Source organism: Silurus aristotelis, assembly GCF_946808225.1.
Source record: "Silurus aristotelis genome assembly, chromosome: 1".
In the NCBI taxonomy this organism is placed as follows: Eukaryota; Metazoa; Chordata; class Actinopteri; order Siluriformes; family Siluridae; genus Silurus; species Silurus aristotelis.
This window is the reverse complement of record NC_139574.1, coordinates 15,089,510-15,114,472: the sequence shown is the minus strand read 5'-3', so window position 1 is coordinate 15,114,472 and position 24,963 is coordinate 15,089,510. Positions and strand designations below refer to the sequence as shown.

The window sequence follows — 24,963 nt, the reverse complement described above, 5'->3', positions numbered from 1 at the left end:
TTCAGATAGATGATTGCATTGTTACGGTACCTGTTATTGGGTGGTCTCTTGACAGCCTCAAAGACATCAAGGACAGGACCTTTACCTTGTCCTTGCTGTTGCTGTTGCTGAAGCTCACATTGTTGTTTGAACAATGGAGAAGGGTAGGTGTTCATTTGCCCTGCATTTATAAATAAATAATAAACCAAACTCAAATATACATTCATGTTTAAATACCTGAGAGCACCCTCATGTATTAAAACTTTTATATTTATGTAAAAAATATAATAAAAACTCACGACTCAGAATGTGTAGGAAAGTCCTTATAAAGCGGCGAGCGTATTCCTGCTCTCCTTGCTTTACATGGCCCAAGTGAACTATGTGCTGCTCTGTGGGAAAGCTGGCAAGTTCTTCTACCTGAGTGCTGTTGAAATGATCACCAACTGCAAGAGTACAAACCACCACACCCTGGCACTTTGCCATTCTGGAGATAAAGTCCAATTTTTCTCTATCAGAATATTCTGTCTCTCCTCCCATTATAAGCAGCACCATCTTGTATTTTCGAGGCTTGGAAACAGTGAAAAGATTATCCATGATTACAAATTCCATGGCTTGACCCAGCCTGGAGTAGCCACCAGTCTGCTGTAGATTTTCAAATATGCTTTGCTTCATCAGATTGCGGTCTTGGAACTGTTGGAAAGTGAAGATCTGCTTGACTGGAGCCTGGACCTCACTATATGATGAGCTTTGCTGGTAAAGTGCCACTCGTGCCTGTCTGTCAAGTTTACTGGGCTGAGCACTCACTACAAGCTGGTCCAACAATGTGCCTAGCACTTGCTTTACTCCATCATACTGATCAGCCTGGATGTTCCGGGAACCATCTACCAACAAAGCCAGATCCATGTTTACCTCCTTTGAAGTGGAAGCCTCGCTGGTGCGTGGACAACCTCCAGCTGGATTGCAAGGATCTGAAAAGACAGCAGATAAAATAAATCAATGTAACTAAATCAGTCTGTGAAGTCTTTGTTAATGACTCAATCATTTTATTTTTAATTAGATCACAAGAAAATATATTTTTTGGATTCATTTTTTAAATAAATATATTTTTTAAATATTACCAAAGCAGATGACACATCGCTGGATCCTTTCGAGTGCTGCACTCTGGGTATCTGATGTGCCCAGCACAGACAAAATAAAGCTTTCTGTCTCATCAGCCTTCATTTTAACACAAAACAGAAGCAAAGTTAATAATGCATCACAGCAATCGACCTTAAGGCTTTAACTGTTTCACTTTTACCATTTTATATTACCCCAAAAGCACGCCGAACATTTGGAGTGTCCCTAAATCCAATGACACCAAGGTTTATATCCAGAGCTTTGTATTGTAGAACAGCTGTGATTATGGATGTCAGATCATTGGACTGTCCACCAGAGAAGAAGATCGCCACCTTTCTGATCAGAACACCCTGGCGAATACGTTTAAAAACATTTCTACCCACAAAGCTCATGGCTAAACCAATGTTGCGATTGTTTAATGTACGTTTCAGGGGGATGTTTTTCACAGCTTCCACCAAATCCTTCTTGCGGCGATGGTCAGAAAAGCGGATGAGGTACTTGGTGTTAGAACTGTAAGAGACCACAGACACTCGTGTCCCTGTGGGACAGTTGCTTTCAGCAATATCAATGCTGTCCAGCAGAGAAAGAACAGTTGAGCGCATTCTTTCAAATAATGAAGAATTAACGTCATGAGACATGTCCAGACCAATCACCAGTTCAGTTGGGTAGACAGGGCAAGCTGCTTTATCTAGAGGTGCAGACATGCCAAGGAACAGAGAGGTGCTCATGTTTATTAGTGCACTTTTAACACGGAATTCTCATTTTCCTCACAAAATGTTATGAATTTTTGTATTGCATAGAAAAGGAAGTAAAACACCTACCTTTACAGCAGGCTGTATTATTAACATGGGAAATTTGAATTAAAAAGTGTTCAAATATTTAATTGAATACAGTTTATTAGCATTAAAATACAAAATATACTTTACCACAATTATCTTGTATGCGGCTGATCAGTTGACATGTCTAAAAGAATACAATGTAGTTATAGATAGCAAAACAATGTGAAAAAAAAAAAAAAACCTTACAGACCAAAAAAAAAAAGACTTACAGACATTTCCCTTGTTCCTGGTGGTCCTTTAGGGCCCTATTAGTAAAAAATATAAGAAACACTGATTACGTTCTTATTTCAAATTTTCAAATTTCACAAATTCTGTTATTCAAGTTTGAAAACCCTGTGTCCAGGCCGTCCACCATCACCAGGATCACCCTCTCCTCCCGGTCTGCCTGCATTTCCCTGTAATACATCATGCCAACTTTGAGCAAAGTAAGCATTTTTTTTATAATGGATAATTAATGACAACTTCTCATACCCCTCTTCCACTTTGGCCTTTAATCCCATCATCTCCCTTGCGCCCAATGTCTCCAATTTCACCCTGAGCACAAAGAACAATGTTGAAATTATCTGGTCATTTATGTAAACATGTACAGTTTTCTCTATTAACTGTAGTGTACTTCAGTCATAATGGTAGATATAGTAAAAATGCAGTTTATACATAAATTATCCTCAATCGTTAAATTGCCAATGCACAGAGATATCCTTGTTATCATTGGTAATGTTATGTCAACCAATGAAGATTCCAATTGTTCTGGTCTTGGTTTCTCCAATCTATAACTGCTTACAATTCTTTCAATAAAGACAATAAATAAAAGTGATGCATGAGTGCTAGTGGCACTACTAATGATTGCAAAACCAGAGACCTTAACGAAGCATTTATCAAAGCACTGAATTTTGATTATTATTTTTTTGTCTGTCTGTGTTTGTAAATTACACAATGATGCAGCTAACAGCCAAATACTATAGAACTGTTTACCTCTGTATATGCACATGGTTAGCAATGTCTTTCTGTATATTAAAATAGCATCCATGTGCTGTCATGGCTAATTATATTTAAAATTAGGACAAAGTATAAGAAGATTTAAATCTTATATTGCCTTAAAAAAGTTCCACTAAAAGGTAAATGGTGGCATTAGGTTAAAACAATTAAAAACAAATAATTACCTGTCATTTATATAGAAACAAAATAAATAGCTTTGACCTTATCAAGTTATTGATTTTTCAAAAAAAAATCTTTTGTATATTACTGGACATTCAATGAAGAATGAGAATAAAGATTGAAAGTATACATTTTATTTTGTGTGAATCATTGTATTCCTTTTTAAATGAAAATGAGTATGATTATAGGTATTGATTTAAAGAACATTTACCAGAAGGCCAGGATGTCCTGGAAAACCAAGATCCCCCTGTGAGCAGACAAACATCCAGAAAGTATTGTGTTTAAAACATAAGCAAATCTGTATCATAAAGAAACTATCTTACTGATAAACAGTACTATAGTATAACCTTCTGTCCTTTTGGTCCTGGAAACCCATATCCATCTGGACCATCATTTCCCTGTTGAGGAGATACAAAAAAAAAAGAAAAAGAAAAGATAGAGAGAGAGAGAGAGAGAGAGAGAGAGAGAGAGAGAGAGAGAGAGAGAGAGAGAGATGGAAAGCAGTAAACTTTATTTATTGTGTAAAATATATTGTTATATATGTTTTGAACCAAAATATCAACCTTTGCTGAATGATCATTGTGCTTAACACATACCGAAGGGCCCCTGGGGCCTGTTGGTCCAGTTTCTCCTTTATTACCAGGTTCTCCTGACTGACCCTGCACAAAAACACAGACTTGAACATGGATAGACAAAAAACAGTATACAAACTATAAATGTTATGTTAAATTACATATATAAATTGATGTAAAATAAAATACCTTTGGTCCCCTAGGTCCTATACTTCCTTTAGATCCTATGGATCCCTGGTTGCCAGGTGGTCCCTGGTGGAAAGCAATTACCATTATTATACGTAAAAAAAGCTTTAAAAAAATAATTATTTTTTGAACAGTCATGATCTGGTAACATACCTGAGGTCCTGGAAAACCAGTTATTCCTTTCTGTCCTGGAGTACCAGCAGGACCTACTGGCCCCTGGAAAAAAAAAAGCAGAAACATAAATCCATTACAGAAATAAATAGAAAATCATTAAAACATCTGCCTAATAAACCCACAGGTTGTGACAGCATGTATTTTGATACGTTTATTGACACAGCTTCTAGTTTTTCCTTTCCTTTCCCTGAGCAGTCTTTGGTGTGTTTTTGTATAACCTCCAGACTATTAGCTAGTGATATAAAAATCAGTCACTGAGCATTTTTCAGCAGAAGGAACCACTGTGTTCAACTACATAAATGTAATATCTATCCATAATAAACATGAACTGAGTTAAAATAAATTAAATAAAATTACATTAAATTGGCATTGAAGAATACTGCCTATAAAGGAATCTTTTTGGAAATTAAATGTTTTCTAAACTAAAATAAATCAACCTCATAAAGCTTGATCTAGCAACAGTTCCAAAATATCAGCTGTGAGTCCCAAAAGCTGTGGCAAAAACTAACAGGTTAAACTGAAGCACAATAAAAAATATTGTGGTCTGGCTTCACATTTATCAAAGAAAACATGTTAGCCTTCGCTTTATTCAGGTGGCTTGTGGGCGTGAATTTGCAGCTGACAAAATTAAAGAGGAAACGGGAGGAAAAAAGCAAAACAAAACAAGCAAAAAAAAAAACATTGGCAGTTATACCTTTGTAGTTTCAAACTAACAAATACATCTGAATTCAATACATAAGAAACCTACAGTAGTCTGCAAAATAAACAGAAAGAAAATGCACCTGTGGCCCTGGAAATCCACGAGCTCCGTTTAATCCATCTTCTCCTGCAGGTCCTTTATTACCCTAAAGAACGAACAAAGACAGTCCAATAAATGGCAATACTTTATTTGAAAAAATCTTATGTTTATAAAAAAAATTATCCATAATCTATTGTTGGGACTTATTTTTATATTAATGTTAGGAAACACATACTGTTTGACCTGCAGCACCTCTTTTTCCTTGCTGACCCTGTGAATAAGAGAAAGATAAATGAAGCTTATTTATTTGAAACTCATTACATAATGTTTATTGTAAAGCCTGTGGAGACATACAGGACTGCCAGTATCTCCAGGCCTGCCTGAGCTTCCATCTGGGCCTGGCTCACCCTATGTTTAAAGTAGAGAGTAAGAGAGAATTATTATGCAATGATCAGCACTATGATGAGCACTGTACTGGTTGCAACCCACTGAAAAAAATCTAAATCTGACTTAAATGCATTATTATCATTTATCACCAGGTTAACAATCCCTGACACATTGCTCACAATATAATGTTTTAAATAAACACAGACATACCGGTAGGCCTGGGTATCCAATCTCACCCTTAGGACCACGGACATTGTTGTCTAAACCTGGATCACCCTTTATAGAAGAGCAGAAAATGATTATCAAATTATTTCTATAAAAATATATCTGATTGTTATTAAATCAAATTGTCAATTATTTATATTGTCTACTTTATATTGACCTTATATTTTCCTGAACTGAAATATATTTTGCACATATCTCATCCATAATTAAAGGTTATAACATTTCAGAAATGTGGTTGCACTATTTTTTAAATTTATTTGTGCTTTTTTTCTACTTCTATATTTATGACATATATTTACACCTTTTGTAAATGTGCTATTTCTATAAAAACTAAATTTGGCATAAAGATAAAAAAAAAGAAAGAATTAAATTCAAAATATTAAAATATTTTAGGCTGAAAACCAGACGTATACAAACCTCCTTGAAATGACAATTGATTAGGGTTTTTTAGCATTCAATGTTAAAAACTCAAATATCTATATTAAAATGACTGTATATTATTTTATAAATATTTTAGTTTTGTGTAAAGGATGCTAGATTTAGTGTTTAAGCTGGACCTGCCACAAGTAAGTTGCAAAATTCAATAATTTAAAAAATGGTTAACATTAAGTGTACAGGTGTAGACAATTGTGCTTAGAGTGTTTTGTGATTTGTGTGTGTTTTGATAAGTGTATTGACACAGCTTCTAGTTTTTATTTTCCTTTCCGTGAGCAGATTTTTGTGTTTTTTGTAAAACCTCCAGACTACTAGCTAGTGATATAACAAACACATATAATGCCAAACAAATATAATGCCTCCCAGTCTCTGAAAGACAAATATCACTTTATTAACAGAACACTGTGAACGAAATTGTGGATTTGAATAGGAGTGATAAATGAAAACTACCACCTCCCCCCTTTGTTCGGTTATCTTGAAAAGAAAAAAAAAAGAAAGAATATATATATATATATATATATATATATATATATATATATATATATATATATATATATATATATATATATATATATACTGTGGTCTGAAACTACATTTATACACAGTATTTTTAGACATTATTCACGTCTTTACATCTCACCAAAGGGGCCACTCCCCCTGAATTCTATTCCTTTAGAGCTGAGTTGCCCAAAAACCCGTTTCTATGAAGGGCCCAAAATAAAATTTGACTGAGGGCCATGGGCCACAAAAAAAGGAGTGAAAAGTATTGAAAAATCTCATGATCATTGAGATCCAGAAATATGAAATACCTTTTTTACACTCTACATAAGCTCATTAATAAATAACATTTGCAAATGGGACTGAAATAATCTATATATAGATGTATAAAAAAATGTTTATATTGCATCTTTTACACGTTAAACAGACTACACTAGTATGATATGCTCATAAATGTATGTCCAGTGTGATTTTGTGTCAGTGAAACTTCCCCTCATTGTTACATAGAAAATAATAGTATATTATTATTATAATTATAATTATTATTATTATTATTATTATTATTATTATTATTGATATTATTAATATTATTAACAACAACAAAAATAATAATGTTATCTCACCGGGTCACCTCTCAGTCCTTTTTGTCCTGGATCACCTGGAATTCCTTGTACACCCTTCTTGCCCTTTAGCATAATATATCTTTAGTAATATATAAACTTTTGACTTACACACATTAGATAAACTATTATTTACATAAATGTCATATATTTAGGAGAATACAGTATTAGATAAAAAAAAAAAAAGATAAAAGAAAATTCTAAAATCTAAAAATACTGAACAAATGAATTACTGGGCTGCCTGAATCTCCTGGCTCTCCTTTGTATCCTGGCAATCCAGTTACACCCTACAGTAAGAAGAAACAGAATACTTGGAGCCCACAAATAGTGGTATGTACACAAGCAAAATAATATTTTACACAGTATTTAGATGTTGAATAAATAATGTCAAGCTGCATTACATGTTCTCCATTTACTCCATTCAAGCCATGTTCTCCATCGTCACCCTGTTAAATATAAAATAGAATATGTTGTAATATTATGCTTCCTTGGTATGCAAGCACAACCAACTGGAATACAATTGAAATACAAACTAAATATGTGCATTTCTTTGCATGTGTTTAGCTTTACTTTGTGAGAAATCAGTGTTTTCTTGAAAAAATGTCCTTAAAAAAAATTGATTTGCAGACTTTTATTCCACTTTTATTCCAGTCAACACTTTTTTTTTAATTAGTGATGTGCAGAGATGGGAAGTAATGAAGTAAACATACTCCGTTAGTGTACTTAAGTATATTTTTCTGGTATCAGTACTTTACTTCTCTATATTTTTTGGACCTCTTTTTACATCGTTTTCTGCCTAACAACCTGTTTCGTGTCATTGCGCATCTTTTTCAATCTACCACTGGTGTATCATTTCCTGGCACCACAGATGTAGGCTAGTCTACGAAGATAACAATGAGCATGGCAGAAGGCGACGTGGATGAGACCAGAGACATTCCTGATCACCATCTTTTCTCTGCTTGTGTTCCATATGGTGGATGTTCAGCCTGAATACATTCATAAGGTAACAAAATGTTTAAATTCTTTTGCATTAATATACACTATTCATATGACGTGAGGTCCAAAAAGTATTTAAAAAAAGAAAAAGTAAAAAGTCAGTATTTTAAAACATGAGCATTTGTACTTCTACTTGAGTAAAGAAAGTATGCACTTTTGCCATCTCTGGTGATGTGATGTTTTGTGTTTTATTCTCATGATAGTAGTTTTGCTGTCACCATTGTAGATTTCTAGCCAAATACAGTGTCAGTACATTTTTTTTCCAGTACATTTTTTTACATTTTCAAAACACAGAAATCTACATTATATTCATATTTCACATGACCACTGTTACCATTTGTTTTAGTTCTGACATGAGAAATTTGAATGGTTTGTTATGTAAACATAAACATGTTTGATGATTGCATATGTTACATTATTGGCAACAGTCATATGTGGCCTGTTTCAATACTTACATTATCACCCCTGTAGCCTCTGCCACCCTGTGAAGATAAAAAAAAAAAAATTGTTAAATAAAAAGCAGATATGAACTTATTACTTTTGTAATATGTAGAATAAAGTGTAAGAACCAGTGGCACCTTTAAACCTCTTCTCCCATGACAGCCTGGATGTCCCTGGCTTCCATTCGGACCTGGTGGCCCCCTCTCTCCCTGCAACCGCACAATGATTTCAGTAGAAAAAATTAGGAATACAATGCCTGCTTGGGATACATGTTATGACATAGATCAATAATAGAGTTATACAATTCCTCCTTCATCCCCAGGAAAGCCAGGATGTCCAGTCCATCCTGGAGAGCCCTGTTGAGAATGAACAGACATGCGATTTAATAAAAGTCCTAGTGCTGTTACACAGTGTGTATCATGTACATAATAATATTTGATATGATGATACCTTTGTCCCTGGCACTCCTTGAGGCCCTCTCACCCCTTCATGACCAGTACATTTACACATCACATTACAACACTCTCGTGAGGCCACAGCATCCTAGAAAATGGCACATACACACTCATTTACATGAAATAATGTTTTAAACTATGTTTTATATATTTTGTTACATTCAACATCTTATACACTGATTTCTCGATCTTCATAATCAAAACAATGGACTCTACACACCAAAAGCTGGTTTCATGACTGGGTTACATTAGAGTTGACTCAAGTTTATAGTATAATTCTTATTATAGAACAGATATATTTTTTACATGTGCTGTAGTAAAATTTGAAAATGCTTTTATTTAATTGTATTTTTGTTTTTTGGGGGGGATAAAGTTCATCTCTCTGCAAATTTAAGTTGATCCTGATGCTTTTGCCTTTTGAGTTGATATTGCCATTTTGTAGGCAAATATTGATCCTGATTAGTACAATTGTTCCTTAATCATGGATAGATATAATTCACTCACAATCTGCTTCTGCAGAGCACTGGCCACATTTGGCATGCTAATCATAAGAGGATCATTGTAGACAAATCCTCGTCCAAACTCCAGCTTCTGTAGGTCTGTAGTGCTTCTAACTCCTTCTAGTGCTACTGTCATTAGTGCATGGACTCCTATAATACAAGAACGATAAGTAAAAGAACACACTGACACAGAGACTGTGACATGGATACACACTTATGTATCTTTATATAAATGTAGATATAGACATGGACAATTCTGCTGTTACATTTCTATTAAAAATTAAGAAATCAAAGGTTTCTCAGAAATAACTTGAAACAGGCATAATTAATGTTATTTTATTTTATAACAGAATATTTGAAATAATTAAATGATAAAAATAGCATGGGCAAAAATAATAGGACCCTTAACACATATTGGGTTGCACAACTTTTAAAGTGAAATATTTTTTTTTTCTTTTCCTCAATTAAACTTCTGTACCTGCTAAAAGGTAGTTTGGCAAATTTTTCTTATGTAAACTGCTCTAAATGTCTCAGGTGTGAAGACTCTTTCCAAAGATAGGATTTCGGAACGGATCATTGTGTTGGAGGACCCATGTGCTATGACAGAGCTTTCTGATTTTGGGCATTACACTTTGCTCCAGAACGGTGAAGTAGTCTTGAGATTTTACTGTGCAAGGCTCCCCATGCCAGACACAGACAGCAGCCCCAAAATATAATCAAGCCTCCCTCATAGTACAGTAGATATCTTGCTTATATATCTTATATATATACAATCCAAAATCAAAAAAGGTTGGGACAGTAGGGAAAATGCTAATAAAAAAAGTAACTAGTAATTTCTAAATTTACTTTGACTTGTATTTCATTGCAGACAATATGAACACAAAATATTTCATGTTTTGTTTGGTCAACCTTATGTTATTTGTATATATACATCCTTTCCTGTCATATTCAGACCTGCAACACATTCCAAAAAAAGTTGGGACAGGAGCAATTTAGGGCTAGTAATTAGGGAGATTGGTTAAATAATTATGTGTAATATATATATATATATATATATATATATATATATATATATATATATATATATATATATATATATATATATATATATATATATATTAGAATATTAAAAGAATATTAAGTGTTTTACTTTTAATTTTGATGATTTTGGCTCACAATTAACAAGAAACCATCTAAAATAATTTTTATACTTTATAAGACCAATCTAAAAAAAAATGTTTTGTGAATTGTTGGCCTTCTGAAAAGTATGTTCATTTACTGTATATGAACTCAATACTTGGTAGGGGTTTCCTTTGCTTTAATTACTGCATCGATTCGGCATGGCATGGAGGTGATCAGTCTGTGGCACTGCTGAGGTGGTATGGAAGCCCAGGTTTCTTTGACAGTGGCCTTATGCTAATTAGCATTTTTTTTGTCTCTTGTTTCTCATTTTCCTCTTGACAATAGAGTTAACCACAAGGTCTGGTGAGTTTGCTGGCCAGTCAAGCACACCACCACCAGGGTCATTTAACTAACTTTTGGTGCTTTTGGTGCTTTTGGCAGTGTAGGAATGTGCCAAATCCTGCTGGAAAAATGAAATCAGCATCGAGGGAAGCATCAAGTGTTACAAAAATTTGTGGTAGACGACTGTGCTGACCTTGGACTTGATAAAACACAGTGGACCATCCCCAGCAGATGACATGACTTCCCCAACCACCACTGACTTTTTTTTTTACTGGACCTCAAGCAACTTGGATTCTGTGCCTCTACTCTCATCTTCCAGAGCTTGATTTTCAAATGAAATGCAAAATATTCTTTGCTGAAAAGACGACTTTGTCCAACTGAGCAACAGTCCAGTCCTTTTTGTCTTTTGCCCAGGTAAGACACCTCTGACATTGTCTCTGGTTCAGGAGTGGCTTGACACAAGGAATGCGTCAGTTGTAGCTCATGGATACATCTGTGTGTGGTGGCTTTTGAAACACTGACTTCAGCCGCAGTCGACTCTTTGTGAAACTCCCACAAATTCTTGAATGGGCTTCGTTTCACCTTTTTCTGCTACATTTTTTCCTTTCATTCAACTTTCCATTAATGTGCTTGAATACAGCACTCTGTGAACAGCAGCTTTTTTAGCGATTAACTTTTGTGTCTTACCCTCCATATGCAGGGTGTCAAGTCAGCAGTCTTCAACCATGATTGTGTAGCCTGAACCAGGCTGAGACACTATTTAAAGTCTCAGGAAACCTTTTCAGGTGTTTGGATTAAACTAGTTGATTAGTGTGACACCACAAGTCTCCAATATTGAACTTTTTCACAATATTCAAATTTTCCGAGATACTGAATTTTGGGTTTTTATTAGCTATAAGCCATAATCATAAAAAATTAGAAGAAATAATCACTTGAAATATATCAGTCTGTGTGTGATGAATCTATATATTATTTGGGTTTCACTTTTTGTATTGAATTACTAAAATAAATAAACTTTTTAATGATATTTATTGAGATGTACCTGTATATACATACACACAACACATACAAAATATTAATTATTTGCCCTTACCACTGTTTTTGAGATTCCTTGAGGCATCCCTGAGGTCATCAACAGATGCATCCAGGCCATCGGTAAAAATAATTACTACCTGAACATGTCAACCAGGAAGTTTAAGAATTTGGTCTTCAAACAGGTTAATTTTAACATTTAAATGATCAGTAATGATCTCCTAATTTTTGCAATAACAACAATAGCCTGGGAAAATAGGTTTTCCAAAAAGGACTCATTATAAAATTCTGCATAATACAGTTTACAAGCACTAATAATGATAATATTGCTTACTTTTACACCAGCTTTTGATGCTGCAAACTTATTCTGAAAAGAGAGCAGGAGCTGGGCATTAAAAGCCAAATCCTGAGACGTATATCCCAGCACTTTATTTACTGTGTCTATATTGTAGTGCTCAAAGTTAACATCATGAACTATGTTGCCATCACTGGCAACCAAACGAAATCCAATATTGGTTTGCAGAGAAGGCTGATGGGGTAGGCAGCACAAGTTGTGCAGAGAGGAGATGTATCTGACAATCTCAGGCAGGTATACCCTCAGACTATTTTGGCCAAAAAAGAGTGACAGTGAGCTACTGCGGGAGATATCAAACCCAATACCAATATCTACAGTGCAACCTATAGAAAGAAGTAAATACAGTGTTAAGTGAAGACACAGATGTGTTTTGATGTAAAAAGCATATGTCCCATAATTTACAATTCTAAGTCTGTACTCACCCTCTTTTTCCTTTTGCTCCTGAGTGCAGATGCTGCTGACCACTTGCTGTGTTGTTCTATTTAATTTAAGGTGGTCAAAATTGTCGACAAAAAACAACCTATCTGGTGACCCAGCAATGTAGTTTAGCTGTGGCCGTGAGATGTCACCTATTCCTATTACAAACATCTCAATGCCCTTGGCCCTTAATTTATCAGCGGCAATATTGACAGGATCTTTTGATTCTCCATCAGTGATTAACAGGAGGTTCTGTGAAATTCCCTCTTGAATGCGGCTTCCTTTGCTGGCGTGAAAGAACTCTTGCACTTGATCCAAAGCATTTCCAATTCTTGTTCCATCTTTCATTTGTATAATACCCTCAATGGCTTTCTTCACATCTACTACATTATCAAATTTATTCAAGTAAAATTCCTTGCCATAATCTGTACTAAATTGGGCAACACCAACTCTAAAGAGGTCGGTTTTGATGCGCAGATTGTCAATGAGGCTAAGCATAAAATGTATCATGATCTTCCAAGAATTCTCTTTAATACTCTCAGACCCGTCAATCAAAATGATCAGATCAGCTGACTCTTTCTCACACTCTGAAAAACAGTGACATAAAATTAGTGTTTATTTTACTTGTAACTAAAATCTAGTATATATATATATATATATATATATATATATATATATATATATATATATATATATATATATATATATATAAATATATATATATATATATATATATATATATATATATATATATATATATATATATATATATATATATATATATATATATATATGACAAAACATACATATGGTACTCTCTTTCATAGAAAATTATGACAAGAATTGAAGAAACAAAATAAATAATGGTTGTTTTCTAACATTTTCAGACTTGAGTAGCAGCATCTTTCAAGCATTTCAACAAGCGCTGCTTAAATAAGTGCAGTATCCTATTTCAGTTAAAATTACACAGTTAAAACAGAAACTTAATACTTAAAGTGCTGATATGCTAATATTATTCAATTACCTGGTTTTGTGTTATTGCATATCACACTGGAAATGTTGAACTGTAGTGTCTTCAAAGCTTCGAAATCATCAACCATGAAAATCTTGCTCTTGTCTTTGGTTATGGTTTCCAGCTCAGTTATATTTGCCTTAGCCACTCCAATACCATAAACACTAACTTCATGTTTGTGAAGCTCATTAGAAGATTCGCGTAAATCAGGATGATCTGTAGCCTCACCGTCCGTGATGACAAACAGCATCTGTGGGACACCTTTTTTGCGTCTGCCACCACTGGCTTCGCTAAAGTATTTCAGTGAGTAAAGTAGTGCCTTGGCTGTGTATGTGTTCCCACCCTGATGCGTCAGAGCACTTATAGCATCACGCACTTCTCGTTTACTATAGTGCTGATTAAGTGGAAATTTGGTTTTAGGTGTGTCAGAATAAAGAATAGTACAAAAACGGACATTGTCTTTTCCAACCTCTGTGTTGTTCACCACTGAGTTCATAAAAAACTTCATACTTGTAAAAGCCTCATTAGAAATGCTGCCGGAATCATCCACTAAGAAAACAATGTCTGCTACCTGTGATTTTTGGCAATCTAAAAAGAAATGGACAATACAAATTTAGGTTAATTTATAAGTAGAACTTTAAAATATACTTGTCAAATAAAAAAAAATGTTTCTATCAATCGTTTAACTTACAATACCCTAAGACTTTGTTATCTGTTTAAAAAGTGTAATTACTGCCTGAATAAATAAACATGAACGATACAGAGCAATATATAGCGCAATCTTACATGCAAATTTTTATAAAAACAAAAAACATTTTAATAAGTGCTGTTTAGCACTTTAGCACATAAGTTTTTTTTTATTATTATTTATTTTATTATTTTTATAGAAGGGTAATATAAACCAGGGGTCACCAACGTGGTGCCCGCGGGCACCAGTTCACCCGCAAGGACCACGAGTCGCCTGCGGGCCGTTTCTAAAAATATCTGTTTTCTACCTTGTTAAATCATTGTTGATAATTATTGTGAGAAATCATTAACATAATCAGTGTCTTCACATAGATCAGGGGTGTCAAACTCAGTGTCAAATCTGGCCCGATGTACAATTATATCCAGCCTGCGAGATGATTTTATAAAGATCTATTATTATTGTTATTAATGTCCCGGCGATTTATTGTTATTGTGAAGCCCCTCACAATGGCGAAGAGAAAAGTTGATTCTGAAAACAGAGCCCTTTAAAACCATTGGGATCCTGAGTAGATGTTTACTGACACTGCCGGTAAACACGTGTGTGTTATTTGTGGAGTGAATGTGGCTGTAATTAAGAAATCGAATCTAACATGGAACAATGAGACAAAACATCAGGAGAAGCTGAAAAACCTAAATGCAGAGCAGAAGATACAGAAAGTAGAAGAGTTAAAGAAGAATCTGACATTTCAGCAGACATTTTTTACCAGATCAAAATCACAAAGTGAAGCTGGTGTGAAAACAGAGGAGAAATCAGAGGCACATCAGCCGGTTATTTACCGAGGGAGAGTTTCTGAAGAGCTGCATGATGAAGGTGTGAGACGTCTGGTGTCTGACAGGAGATATTTTTATGGAGAGCAAAATATTTAAGATTATTGTTTTACAAATGGCATAAAAGAAAATAAATCTGATTGTTTTGATTTGTTGTTATTTTAACAATTTCTTAAAAGCACAATTTTTATTTATTTGTTCAGGGTTTTTTCGCAGCATGTTTATATTTCTAACTTGTATAATTTTGACAGGAGATATTTTTATGGAGAGCTATTTATTTAAAGTTTAAGTTGATTTATTCTGGAATAATATTCTGGTCTGTTTTTATTCATATTTATGTTAAAAAAAAATTTTTTTAGTGTGTTTAATAAATGTTTATCCTGTTCGGCCCGCAACCTAAAGAGTGCTTTGAGTTTTGGCCCCCTGTGCAATTGAGTTTGGCACCCCTGATCTAGAAAATATCATTAATTATTAATAATAACATATAATTTAAAGTAAATTGAGCAAAATTGTTATTTCAGAAGTATGTTTAAAACTGGTAGCCCTTCACATTAGTCGGTACCCAAGAGGTAGCTCTCTGTGTCAAAAAGTTCGGTGACCCCTGATATAAACTATGAGTGACTATGTGAAATTGTATTAGATGGCTCACCATTAACAGAAGTGCAGATCTTAAGCAAGAGATCTTTATCTAGGAGATTCAGGGCATCAAAATCTCTTTCCATATAAACATTGTTCTGATTTCCACTGATTTCTTGCAATTGGGTGCTGTTTGCATTAAGAACACCTATAGAGTATATTGTAATGCCCTTTTTTCTGAGGTCTTCTGCGTCCAGAGCAACTTCATCCTGAGATTCCCCATCCGTGATTACAATGAGAATCTGCGGAGTGTTGGGACGGCCCCCTTCTTTTGCATTAAAATACTTTGACACAAAGTAGAGTGCATTTCCAGTCATAGTGCCAGCATTCATCTGCTGCATATCATTAACGGCTTGTTGCATTTCATTTTTGTCCGAAAATTTGTTGAGGGCAAATTCCACCTTTGCGTTTGAACTAAACTGTACCACTCCAACCTGTACACTATCCTTGTTGATTATAGACTTGGAAATTATGTCATTTATAAATTTTTTCATCTTTAAAAAGTCCACAGGGTCGATGCTCCCTGACCCATCAACCAAAAATATGACATCTGCCAACATGTTCTTGCAAGCTATAAAATAAAAAAAATATTTTAAACCTAATACAATACAGGGCTTTTTAAAACACTTTTAACAAAGCAATATATATTTTAATTTAAAATGTTATTTTTAATATAATTAAATGCAAATTTGAGATCCTTACCTTCTTCTGCACAAATATCAGTAATAATTTCATTCTTGATGGGTTTCAGTGCATCAAAGTTGGTGACGAAGTGCATCCTCTTTGGGTCCGCTGCTATCTCAAGCAGCTCTTGCTCATTTGCTTCTTTTACTCCAATTGCATAAATGGTCACCCCTTGTGATCTCAGTTGTGCTGCTGGCTTTTTCACCTCATCCTGGGACTTTCCATCAGTAATAACAATGAGAATCTCTTGAACCTTAGTACCACGAGTCTGTTCAGCCTCTTTAAAGAGTGGGCTCATGAAAGACAGAGCCTGTCCTGTCTGTGTGCCTCCACCAATTTGCAGAATGCTGTCCACAGCTCTTTCAATAGAAGCTCTGTCACTATACTTATCAAGTTTAAACTCTAGAGTGGGCTTACTTTCAAATTTCACCACACCCACACGAACCTGTTTTGTTCCAATTTTAAACATAAGCAGAAACTCAAGAATGAACTTTTTCATGTCCTGGAAGTCTGATGGAAAAATGCTCCCAGATTGGTCAATTAGGAAATAGATGTCAGCTTCTTCTGTCTGGATACATCCTAGAAAATTTTAGTAATGCATAGTAATTACACAAGTAATTACACTCTTACACTCTTAGTGTTGCAAAACATTGATAGTAGAACCCAACCCATCTGTTATGCAAAAGTCATTGATTTTGATTATTATAATTTTCAATCAAATAACATTTTGTGATATGTACATTTTGAGTTGAGTTTTAACACATTTGTAACTTAACAAATCTAAGCTGTGTAAATTTATTGTTATTTTTTTTTTTTACCTACTTCCTTTTTTACCTTTCACTGGGCTTTAATATTTTTTTAAGCTAAAGCACTGCAATTAGTTTTAAACCAAAGAAAATTGAGTGGATTACATATTATGATTTATCTGGATGAAAGTACAATGTCTTACCTTGCTTTAAAGTGTATCTACTGGACTTGTCAACCGATGAACGAACAACATTGTTACACAGAGTCTTCCTCAGCATTTTTTCCATTGTATTAAGCTTGGCGAAATTTTCCACACTAAACACAAACCTCGAGGAAGGATAAGATGCAATCTCTTTCAGCTGTTCCACATTATATTTAGTGACTCCTAAGGCATAGACCTGGACTCCACTGCGCCTTAGTTCTGTAGCCTGAACTGTGACATTATCCAAGGAGTCCCCCTCTGTTATAACTACAGCAATCTGCTGCACTCCAAAGTCACGCCGACTGCCTGTCTCTTTGGTGAAGATTTTCTCTCTTGCAAATTTCAGAGCCTTGCTAGTATTAGATTTTCCACCTCTAAAGGGCAAAAGTTGAATGTACTGCAGGATGTCATCTTTGTAATCAAAAGTGTTTAGGTAGAATTCAGCTGTGGGTGTGTCACTGTACAACACCATTCCCACTCGTACACTGTCAGTGCGATTAACGTTCAAGCCATTTATAATGCGGTGGAGAAAGTCACGGACCAGTTTGAAGTTTAAACCAGATATGCTGTCGGACACATCCACAATAAACACTATATCTGCCAATTCAGCTGCCTTGCAGTCTGTGGTGCAAAAAAAAGAGAAACATATATATATATAATTTTACTGTAAATCTAGTTAATGTTTCATAAATATATTAATTACAGGATATTAATGTTTACAAATATGCACAGATCTTTTTAGAATACTTTTGCATTGCTGTGTAAGAATAAACAGTGTAAATAGTCTAATATTAAACCAGAGATTGTAATGTGTAACTTTTTATATGTCTGTTCAATCTTTTAAGATTTCAATAACAATGATGAAATATGGATTCTGACAATTTTACATTCTGACATTTTCTAAAGTGCTATAAGATGCAATTTTAAAAATAAAGATTTACCGACCTCCAGTTACTGTCACCATTTCCGTTGTTCCAATGACAGTCTTCACATCATTTGTTATTTCAATAAAATTTTTGTTTTTTGCAGGAATAGCATGTGTGTGAGGTACTGTCTGTGGAGAATGGCCACGTGGTCCAGGTGTTCCGGGTGCAACAGGTGAAAATGCAATGGAAATTTCTTTGCTGAAGTCATAATTAATAAGAGTCACTTCCTCATCCTTTAATGCACGAACTGCTCTAAGTATATTGTCATCTGATTCTCCTTTGCTTACCACCAGCAGGTACTGCTTATAACCTTTAGCAATTCGGCTACCTGCTGCAGTATTGAGGAGGCGAGTGCGAACATAGTCCATCGCTTTTCCAAGATTGCGCTTCTGCCCAGAGCCTTTTAGTTGGAATTTGCGGATAAGTGTGAGTGCTTCATTTTTAGTTTTGTAAGCATTAAAAAGAAATTCCACTGAAACATTTTCACCAAACTGAGCCAAAGCCAGCCGATTAGACAGACTCGCCACGCTAAGTTGGTTAACTAGTCGAATTAGCAACTGTGTCACCTTTTGTGTCTGCTCAACTGAGCTGTCCACCAACACAAACACATCTGCAAACTTCGGCGCAAGAGCTAAAAGAGATAACAGAGTTACAGTGAAATAACAAATTTCAGTATTGATGGACTGCTAAATTATAATGTATTATTAAAATGGAAAATGATTGGAAAGGTATAGTAACATTACCTTGCTGCTGGGCCTCCACAGAAATACACACTTTTTCTAATGTGCTTGTGGTTGCCTTTAGCAGCTCCTCATAGTCAGTGAAACTGAGTACAAAACGCTGATGTGGTTTGTTAGCAATGGACTGCAAGTCTTTAATGCTGGCCTCACCAACCCCTATGGTGAAAATTAACACACCCTTCCTCCGTAACTCCATGGCTGGAATGTCCATTGTATCAGCAGACTCACCATCTGTGATCACTACAGCAATCTGAGGCACACTCTGATTGATCCGACTGCCTCCTGCCTCTGTGAAGTAATTATTTTGGATAAAAGTGAGAGCTTTTCCCGTTTCAGTGCCTCCTTTTAGGTAGGTGAGTTTCTCTACTTTATCCAGCAGGTCATTCTTGTCCGCATATTCCGCCAACAGGAACTCTTGTTTAGGGTCATTGCTAAACTGTGCGAGTCCTACTCTGACTTTATCAGGCTTAACATCAAGACCCCCTATGAATGTCTGCAGGAACGTTTTTACCTTCTGAAAGTCTGCATCACCAATACTACTAGAGCTATCCACTAGAAACACAATGTCAGCCTTGCATCCTAGAAAGAAAAACACAAGTACATAACACATTGTTTAGTTAAATTAATACCATAATTTGTATTAATTTAATTAATTAATTGAATTTAATTAATTTATTAAATTAATTTAACAGTTTAGTAATGTAAACATTACAATGTGCCCACACTGTATGATATCCTTTCCACCCAGAAAGCATAGTCAGCGTTGTGCCTGGCCACAGATGGCACTGTTAAGGTTTAATTTCTAGATGACAGTGCACATATTTACATGTTGAGCATAATAAATAAATGTAAATGTAATGATTGTAATGCATTGTGATAGCTACATTAAGTTGCATAATTTGCAATAACAGTATGTGCTACAGCAAAGTTGCAAGTGGACTTGTATAATTAGACAAGTCTAATTCTTGTCAAGTCTAGAGTACATCAAACATTTGATTGAATTTTTATTCATTTCATTTTGTTATAGCTGTGACATCTTCTATTGTCCTCACTACTCATCAGATTAAAAAAGGTGTTGTTTTAATTTCACAGATAGTGTCTGATGTGTAAAATCAGGTGAATGACTATTGTACAGATGCATACATTTAAAAAAATGTTTACAATTTTTATTTATAGCAAACAAACAAACAAACAAGCAAACAAACAAACAAACAAACAAGCAAGCAAGCAAACAAGCAAACAAACAAACAAACAAACAAACAAACAAAAAAACAAAAAATAATCAAATGCATCCTGTTTGTTTTTCTTGAGATTCACCATTAGATTGTAATTGTAGTTCACCTAGGGCTAAATCAATGAATACGTCAAGATGTTAAAAGGCATACACCTGAGTCATCTAATTGTGTCCAGACTTAGATCTGAGCCTGGTTATATAACCATTCTTAAAAGTTAAGTGTTTCCAGGTACACACTGAGATAAATCGCTGTGAAAACAGAAGTCTGGTGCCACCAGGGGTCTTATTTAAACAAGTTACATATTTGTGAGCATGAACCATCCATTCACATAAAGATATCAGTATTTATCACAACTGTGTGCTCAGCTGTACAGAGTGGACATTGATAAATCTCATATGCTGCAAACTGTACTACTCATACAAGACCACACACATTTGCATAAAGAAACAGCCTCAAACTCCCATAAATGGCAAACAATTTCCCTAAAAAACAACCCAAAAGCCTCCATATAATCTTGCTGATGACGTGGAGCACATTAAAAATCTTAGAAAGTAATCTCTTTAATAATGTGAAGCTTTTACTGAATAAAACTATAAATATTATTTGCTGTAAAAGTGGATAGCAGTAATGATTAAAAAATAAATTATTTAGATGTTGATCATTTTTTACAAATAAACTTTGGGGATACATGTGTGCATTCTATTGCACTTATTACATTTAGAAAATGTATAAAATCTAAAATTATATCAAACTCCTTCATTAATTTGGAAGTTTTTTACTGTAGAAGGCTGAAAAAAAAGATGTGCAAATCCAAAAAATATAAATAAATGCGTGAGACCTGACAGCCTTTATAGGTTTTGCCCAAGGCTGTGAATAAATACTCTTATTTTTACATTAACATATGAGTTTAAAATGATTAAGCATGTTGGCAAAAATATTTGTAGTTTATAAGTTATATTTCCCGTAATTTCCGGAATATTAGGCGCATCCAAATATAATCCGCACCCACTGAATTTTACAAAGATTTTTATTTTGAACATAAATAAGCCGCACCTGTCTATAATCTGCAGGTTCCTACACTGAAACTAATGAACTTTACACAGGCTTTAATGAAAGACAGTGTCTGTTACACGGCTTGTATCTAAACAGTAGCCTACCAAGAAAGTCATTGTTCTCTGTCTTCCTCCTTCCTTTCACAACTATTTCTCCCTGGATTTTTTCTTTTGGCATCATCGTGCTTTTAAAAATCACCATCGGTGAAGCTTTTTTATCCCGATGCCGTGCAACTCAGAACACAGGTGAAGTGCGTTTTTCATGCCCGGTGGTTTTTTAGCGTGGATGCAAAATGCCGGATGCAAGCAGAGTTCAAATAAAGCAACCTTTTATAAAATTATAGGCAGGGAAAAATAAGGCAGTAACTTATTAACACCCGCTACAAATCCCACAACACAGTCCTAAAACAGTCCTAAGACACTTAGGGAGCCAGTGAGATAATCTGGCTGTGAATTAATGTCTTTGATGTCCTTAAATACTGGGTGGCATGTAAAAAAGGACAAGATAGCCGGCAACCTGGAAGTGCGCGCCATGAAGTAAGTGTCCGGAGGATCTTAAACCTTTTCTGAAGCTGGCTCACAAAAAAGCCTGCAAACAGTTTGCTGTGCACAGCCTGTTCAAGAGCATGAATTACTGGAACCACCATGTCCAGTAGTCTTCTTCTTCTTCTTTTAGCTGCTTCCATTAAGGGTCGCCACAGTGGATCATCCGTCTCCATACCACCCTGTCCTCTACATCTGCCTCTTTCACACCAACTACCTGCATGTCTTCCCTCACCACATCCATAAACCTCCTCCTTGGCCTTCTTTTTTTCCTCCTTCCTGGTGGCTCCATCCTCAGCATTCTTCTACCAATATAACTCATGTCCCTTCTCTGCACATGTCCAAACCATCTCAATCTCGCCTCCCTCACTTTGTCACCAAAACATTCTATATGGGCTGTCCCTCTAATAAACTCATTTCTAATCCTGTTCATCCTCGTCACTTCCAACAAAAATCTCAACATCTTCAGCTCTGCTACCTCCAGCTCCACCTCCTGTCTTTTACTCAATGCTACTGTCTCTAAACCATACAACATAGCAGGTCCCACCATGGTCATATAAACTTTCCCTTTCACTCTTGCAAATACCATCTTATCACAAATCACTCCTGCCACTCTTCTCCACCTATTCCACCCTGCCTGCACTCTTTTCTTCACTTCTCTAACACACTCTTCATTACTTTGCACTGTTGACCCCAGGTACCTGAACTCCTTTCACCTTCTCCACCTCTTCTCCCTGCAACCGCACCACTCCACTGCGTTCCCTCTCATTCACACATATGTACTTGTCTTAACCCTACTGACTTTCATTCCCCTTCTCTCCAGCATGTACCTCCACCTCTCCAGGCTCTTCTCAACCTGCTCCCTACTCTCACCACAAATCACAATATCATCCGCAAACATCATAGTCCAGGGAGACTCCTGTCTAACCTCGTCCCTCAACCTGTCCATCACCACTGCAAACAGCAAAGGGTTTAGAGACGTTGCAGTCCAACCTTCACCTTGAACCAGTCTGTCGTTCCTACTGCACACTTTACTGCTGTCACACTGTCCTCATACATGTCATGCACCACCCTCACATACTTCTCTGACACACCTGACTTTGTCATACAATACCACAACTCCTCTCACGGCACCCTGTTGTACGCTTTCTCTAAATCCACAAATACATAATGCAACTCCTTCTGACCTTCTTTATACTTCCACTGCTCTTTCCCATAACTTCATGGTGTACTTCATATATGTACTATATATAAATAGATAGATAGATAGATAGATAGATAGATAGATAGATAGATAGATAGATAGATAGATAGATAGATAGATAGATAGATAGATAGATAGATAGATAGATAGATAGATAGATAGCAAAAGTGGAAATTTAGAATGGTAAAAGAAAATTTATTTTTAGATCAGTGATTGCTCAAAATCTGTCACTGTATAAAACTCTTTCTTTCTTTCTTTAGAATTAAGTATTTCTCTTTTACTTAAAAGCTTCAGTTGTTGGAGAGGTGCCTTTTTGGTAGCACCCATGTACTAGAAAGATTATTTGTTCATTGCGATCATTGGGCTAAATTTCTTCTATATAAAACAAATATTTTATTAAGAAAACTGGTATTACTTTTATTAAGTTAAACTCTAAGAAATTTCAACACTATGGATTAGTACAGATATTCATGAACCTACACATATTAAGTTAACCAAATCATTCTTAGATCAATAATTAATAATTGATTAGGAATTAGTCTTGATTAGAGATTACAAAATGCATTTTTTTTTTAACAATATGGATAGAAAATGTGCTTAAGCGATATAACACTGTGGTGACCCCCACCTCCCTGACTTGTTAAATCACTTCTACACACAATTTAAAGCTCTGAACAACACACAAGCATGCAAGTCCACACCAACCCTGAGGAGCAGGTGCTTCATCTGGCTACAGCTGACATGAGGAGGACACTATCCAGAGTCAACCCATGGAAATCTGCAAGCCTGGATAACATACCAGGGAGATTGCTCAGGGACTGTGCTTATCAGCTGGCAGGTGTTCTAATGGACATCTTTAACATCTCTATGAGCCAGGTTGTGGTCCATGTGAGTATCAAAAAGATCTCTATCATCCAATGCTGAATAACTCAACAGTTAGGTATCTAAATGATTACTGCCCCGTAGCACTGACTTCCATTATGATCAAGTGCTTTGGCATACTCAACCCACTCTGCCCACCCCACTGGACCATTCTAATTTGCATTCCGTTTTAACCACTCTACTGATAATGCTATCTCCTACACCCTGCAATCTGTCCTTTCACATCCGGACAGAAAGGACACATGTGTCAGAATGCTGTTTGTTTGTTCAGCTCAGCATCCAATACAATTTTCCTCCAGCAACTGGTTAGGAAACTCCCTACTGGGCTCAACACTCCACTCTGCAACTGGATTCTATACTTTCTGACAGAGAGACCACAGTCAGTGTGCATCGGCAGCAGAACATCAAGCAAAATCACATTGAGCACAAGTGCCCACTAAGGCTTGGTGCTCAGCCCACTGCTGCTCACACACGACTGCACCGCAAAGACAGTATCCAAACTGATCGTCAAGTTTGGTGGAACAACTAGTGAACTGGTGTCACAACAAGAAACTGTCACTTAACGTAGACAAAACAAGGTTGTTGTAGACTTCAGGTAAGGGTCAGGTGAACACCCTCCCCTGCTTATCAGTGGCTCAGTAGTGGAGAGAGTCAGTAGTACCAATTTTCTTGGTGTACACATCTCTGATGACCTCACCTGGACTACCAACACTAACTGCACTGTAAAAAAAGGTTCAACAATGACTTTACTTTCTAAGTAGGCTGAAGAGAGCCAGCATCCCACCACCCATTCTTACCACCTTCTACAGAGGAACTGTGGAGAGCATCTTTGATACACACTACGTACACAGACCCTCTACCATTGTAAAGGATCCCTCTTACCCCTCCAACAGTCTGCTCAAGGCCATCAAGCAAGAGGATCAGAAGCATCAGGACCCACAATACAAGGTTCTGCAACAGCTTCTTCCTCCAAGCTGTCAGAGTCCTAAACACTCTGGTG

At 35.8% G+C, this 24,963-nt stretch overlaps 1 protein-coding gene across 6 annotated transcripts in view; it reads right to left on the bottom strand.

Moving 5' to 3' along the window:
- Nucleotides 1-24,963, bottom strand: part of col6a4a (collagen, type VI, alpha 4a) — a 37,868-nt gene that overhangs the window by 5,417 nt on the left and 7,488 nt on the right. For 4 of the 6 annotated variants that reach the window (XM_083543245.1, XM_083543247.1, XM_083543248.1 and 1 more), the window contains 35 exons: nt 19,051-19,626; nt 18,327-18,938; nt 17,382-18,002; nt 16,451-17,011; nt 15,762-16,319; nt 13,610-14,185; nt 12,591-13,172; nt 12,148-12,491; nt 11,875-11,953; nt 9,322-9,467; nt 8,813-8,905; nt 8,665-8,718; nt 8,500-8,571; nt 8,377-8,403; nt 7,327-7,371; nt 7,159-7,212; nt 6,929-6,991; nt 5,358-5,423; nt 5,115-5,168; nt 4,996-5,031; nt 4,804-4,866; nt 4,001-4,063; nt 3,851-3,913; nt 3,686-3,748; nt 3,437-3,487; nt 3,301-3,336; nt 2,406-2,468; nt 2,267-2,329; nt 2,144-2,179; nt 2,022-2,058; nt 1,917-1,928; nt 1,290-1,783; nt 1,098-1,194; nt 279-947; nt 31-160 (listed from right to left, as the gene is read on the bottom strand). In XM_083543245.1, the coding sequence (XP_083399371.1) occupies nt 31-160; nt 279-947; nt 1,098-1,194; nt 1,290-1,783; nt 1,917-1,928; nt 2,022-2,058; nt 2,144-2,179; nt 2,267-2,329; nt 2,406-2,468; nt 3,301-3,336; nt 3,437-3,487; nt 3,686-3,748; nt 3,851-3,913; nt 4,001-4,063; nt 4,804-4,866; nt 4,996-5,031; nt 5,115-5,168; nt 5,358-5,423; nt 6,929-6,991; nt 7,159-7,212; nt 7,327-7,371; nt 8,377-8,403; nt 8,500-8,571; nt 8,665-8,718; nt 8,813-8,905; nt 9,322-9,467; nt 11,875-11,953; nt 12,148-12,491; nt 12,591-13,172; nt 13,610-14,185; nt 15,762-16,319; nt 16,451-17,011; nt 17,382-18,002; nt 18,327-18,938; nt 19,051-19,626 (7,159 nt within the window). The remainder of the gene's footprint in view (nt 1-30; nt 161-278; nt 948-1,097; nt 1,195-1,289; nt 1,784-1,916; nt 1,929-2,021; nt 2,059-2,143; nt 2,180-2,266; nt 2,330-2,405; nt 2,469-3,300; nt 3,337-3,436; nt 3,488-3,685; nt 3,749-3,850; nt 3,914-4,000; nt 4,064-4,803; nt 4,867-4,995; nt 5,032-5,114; nt 5,169-5,357; nt 5,424-6,928; nt 6,992-7,158; nt 7,213-7,326; nt 7,372-8,376; nt 8,404-8,499; nt 8,572-8,664; nt 8,719-8,812; nt 8,906-9,321; nt 9,468-11,874; nt 11,954-12,147; nt 12,492-12,590; nt 13,173-13,609; nt 14,186-15,761; nt 16,320-16,450; nt 17,012-17,381; nt 18,003-18,326; nt 18,939-19,050; nt 19,627-24,963) is intronic. The other 2 variants (XM_083543246.1, XM_083543249.1) reach the window with 1 other exon arrangement.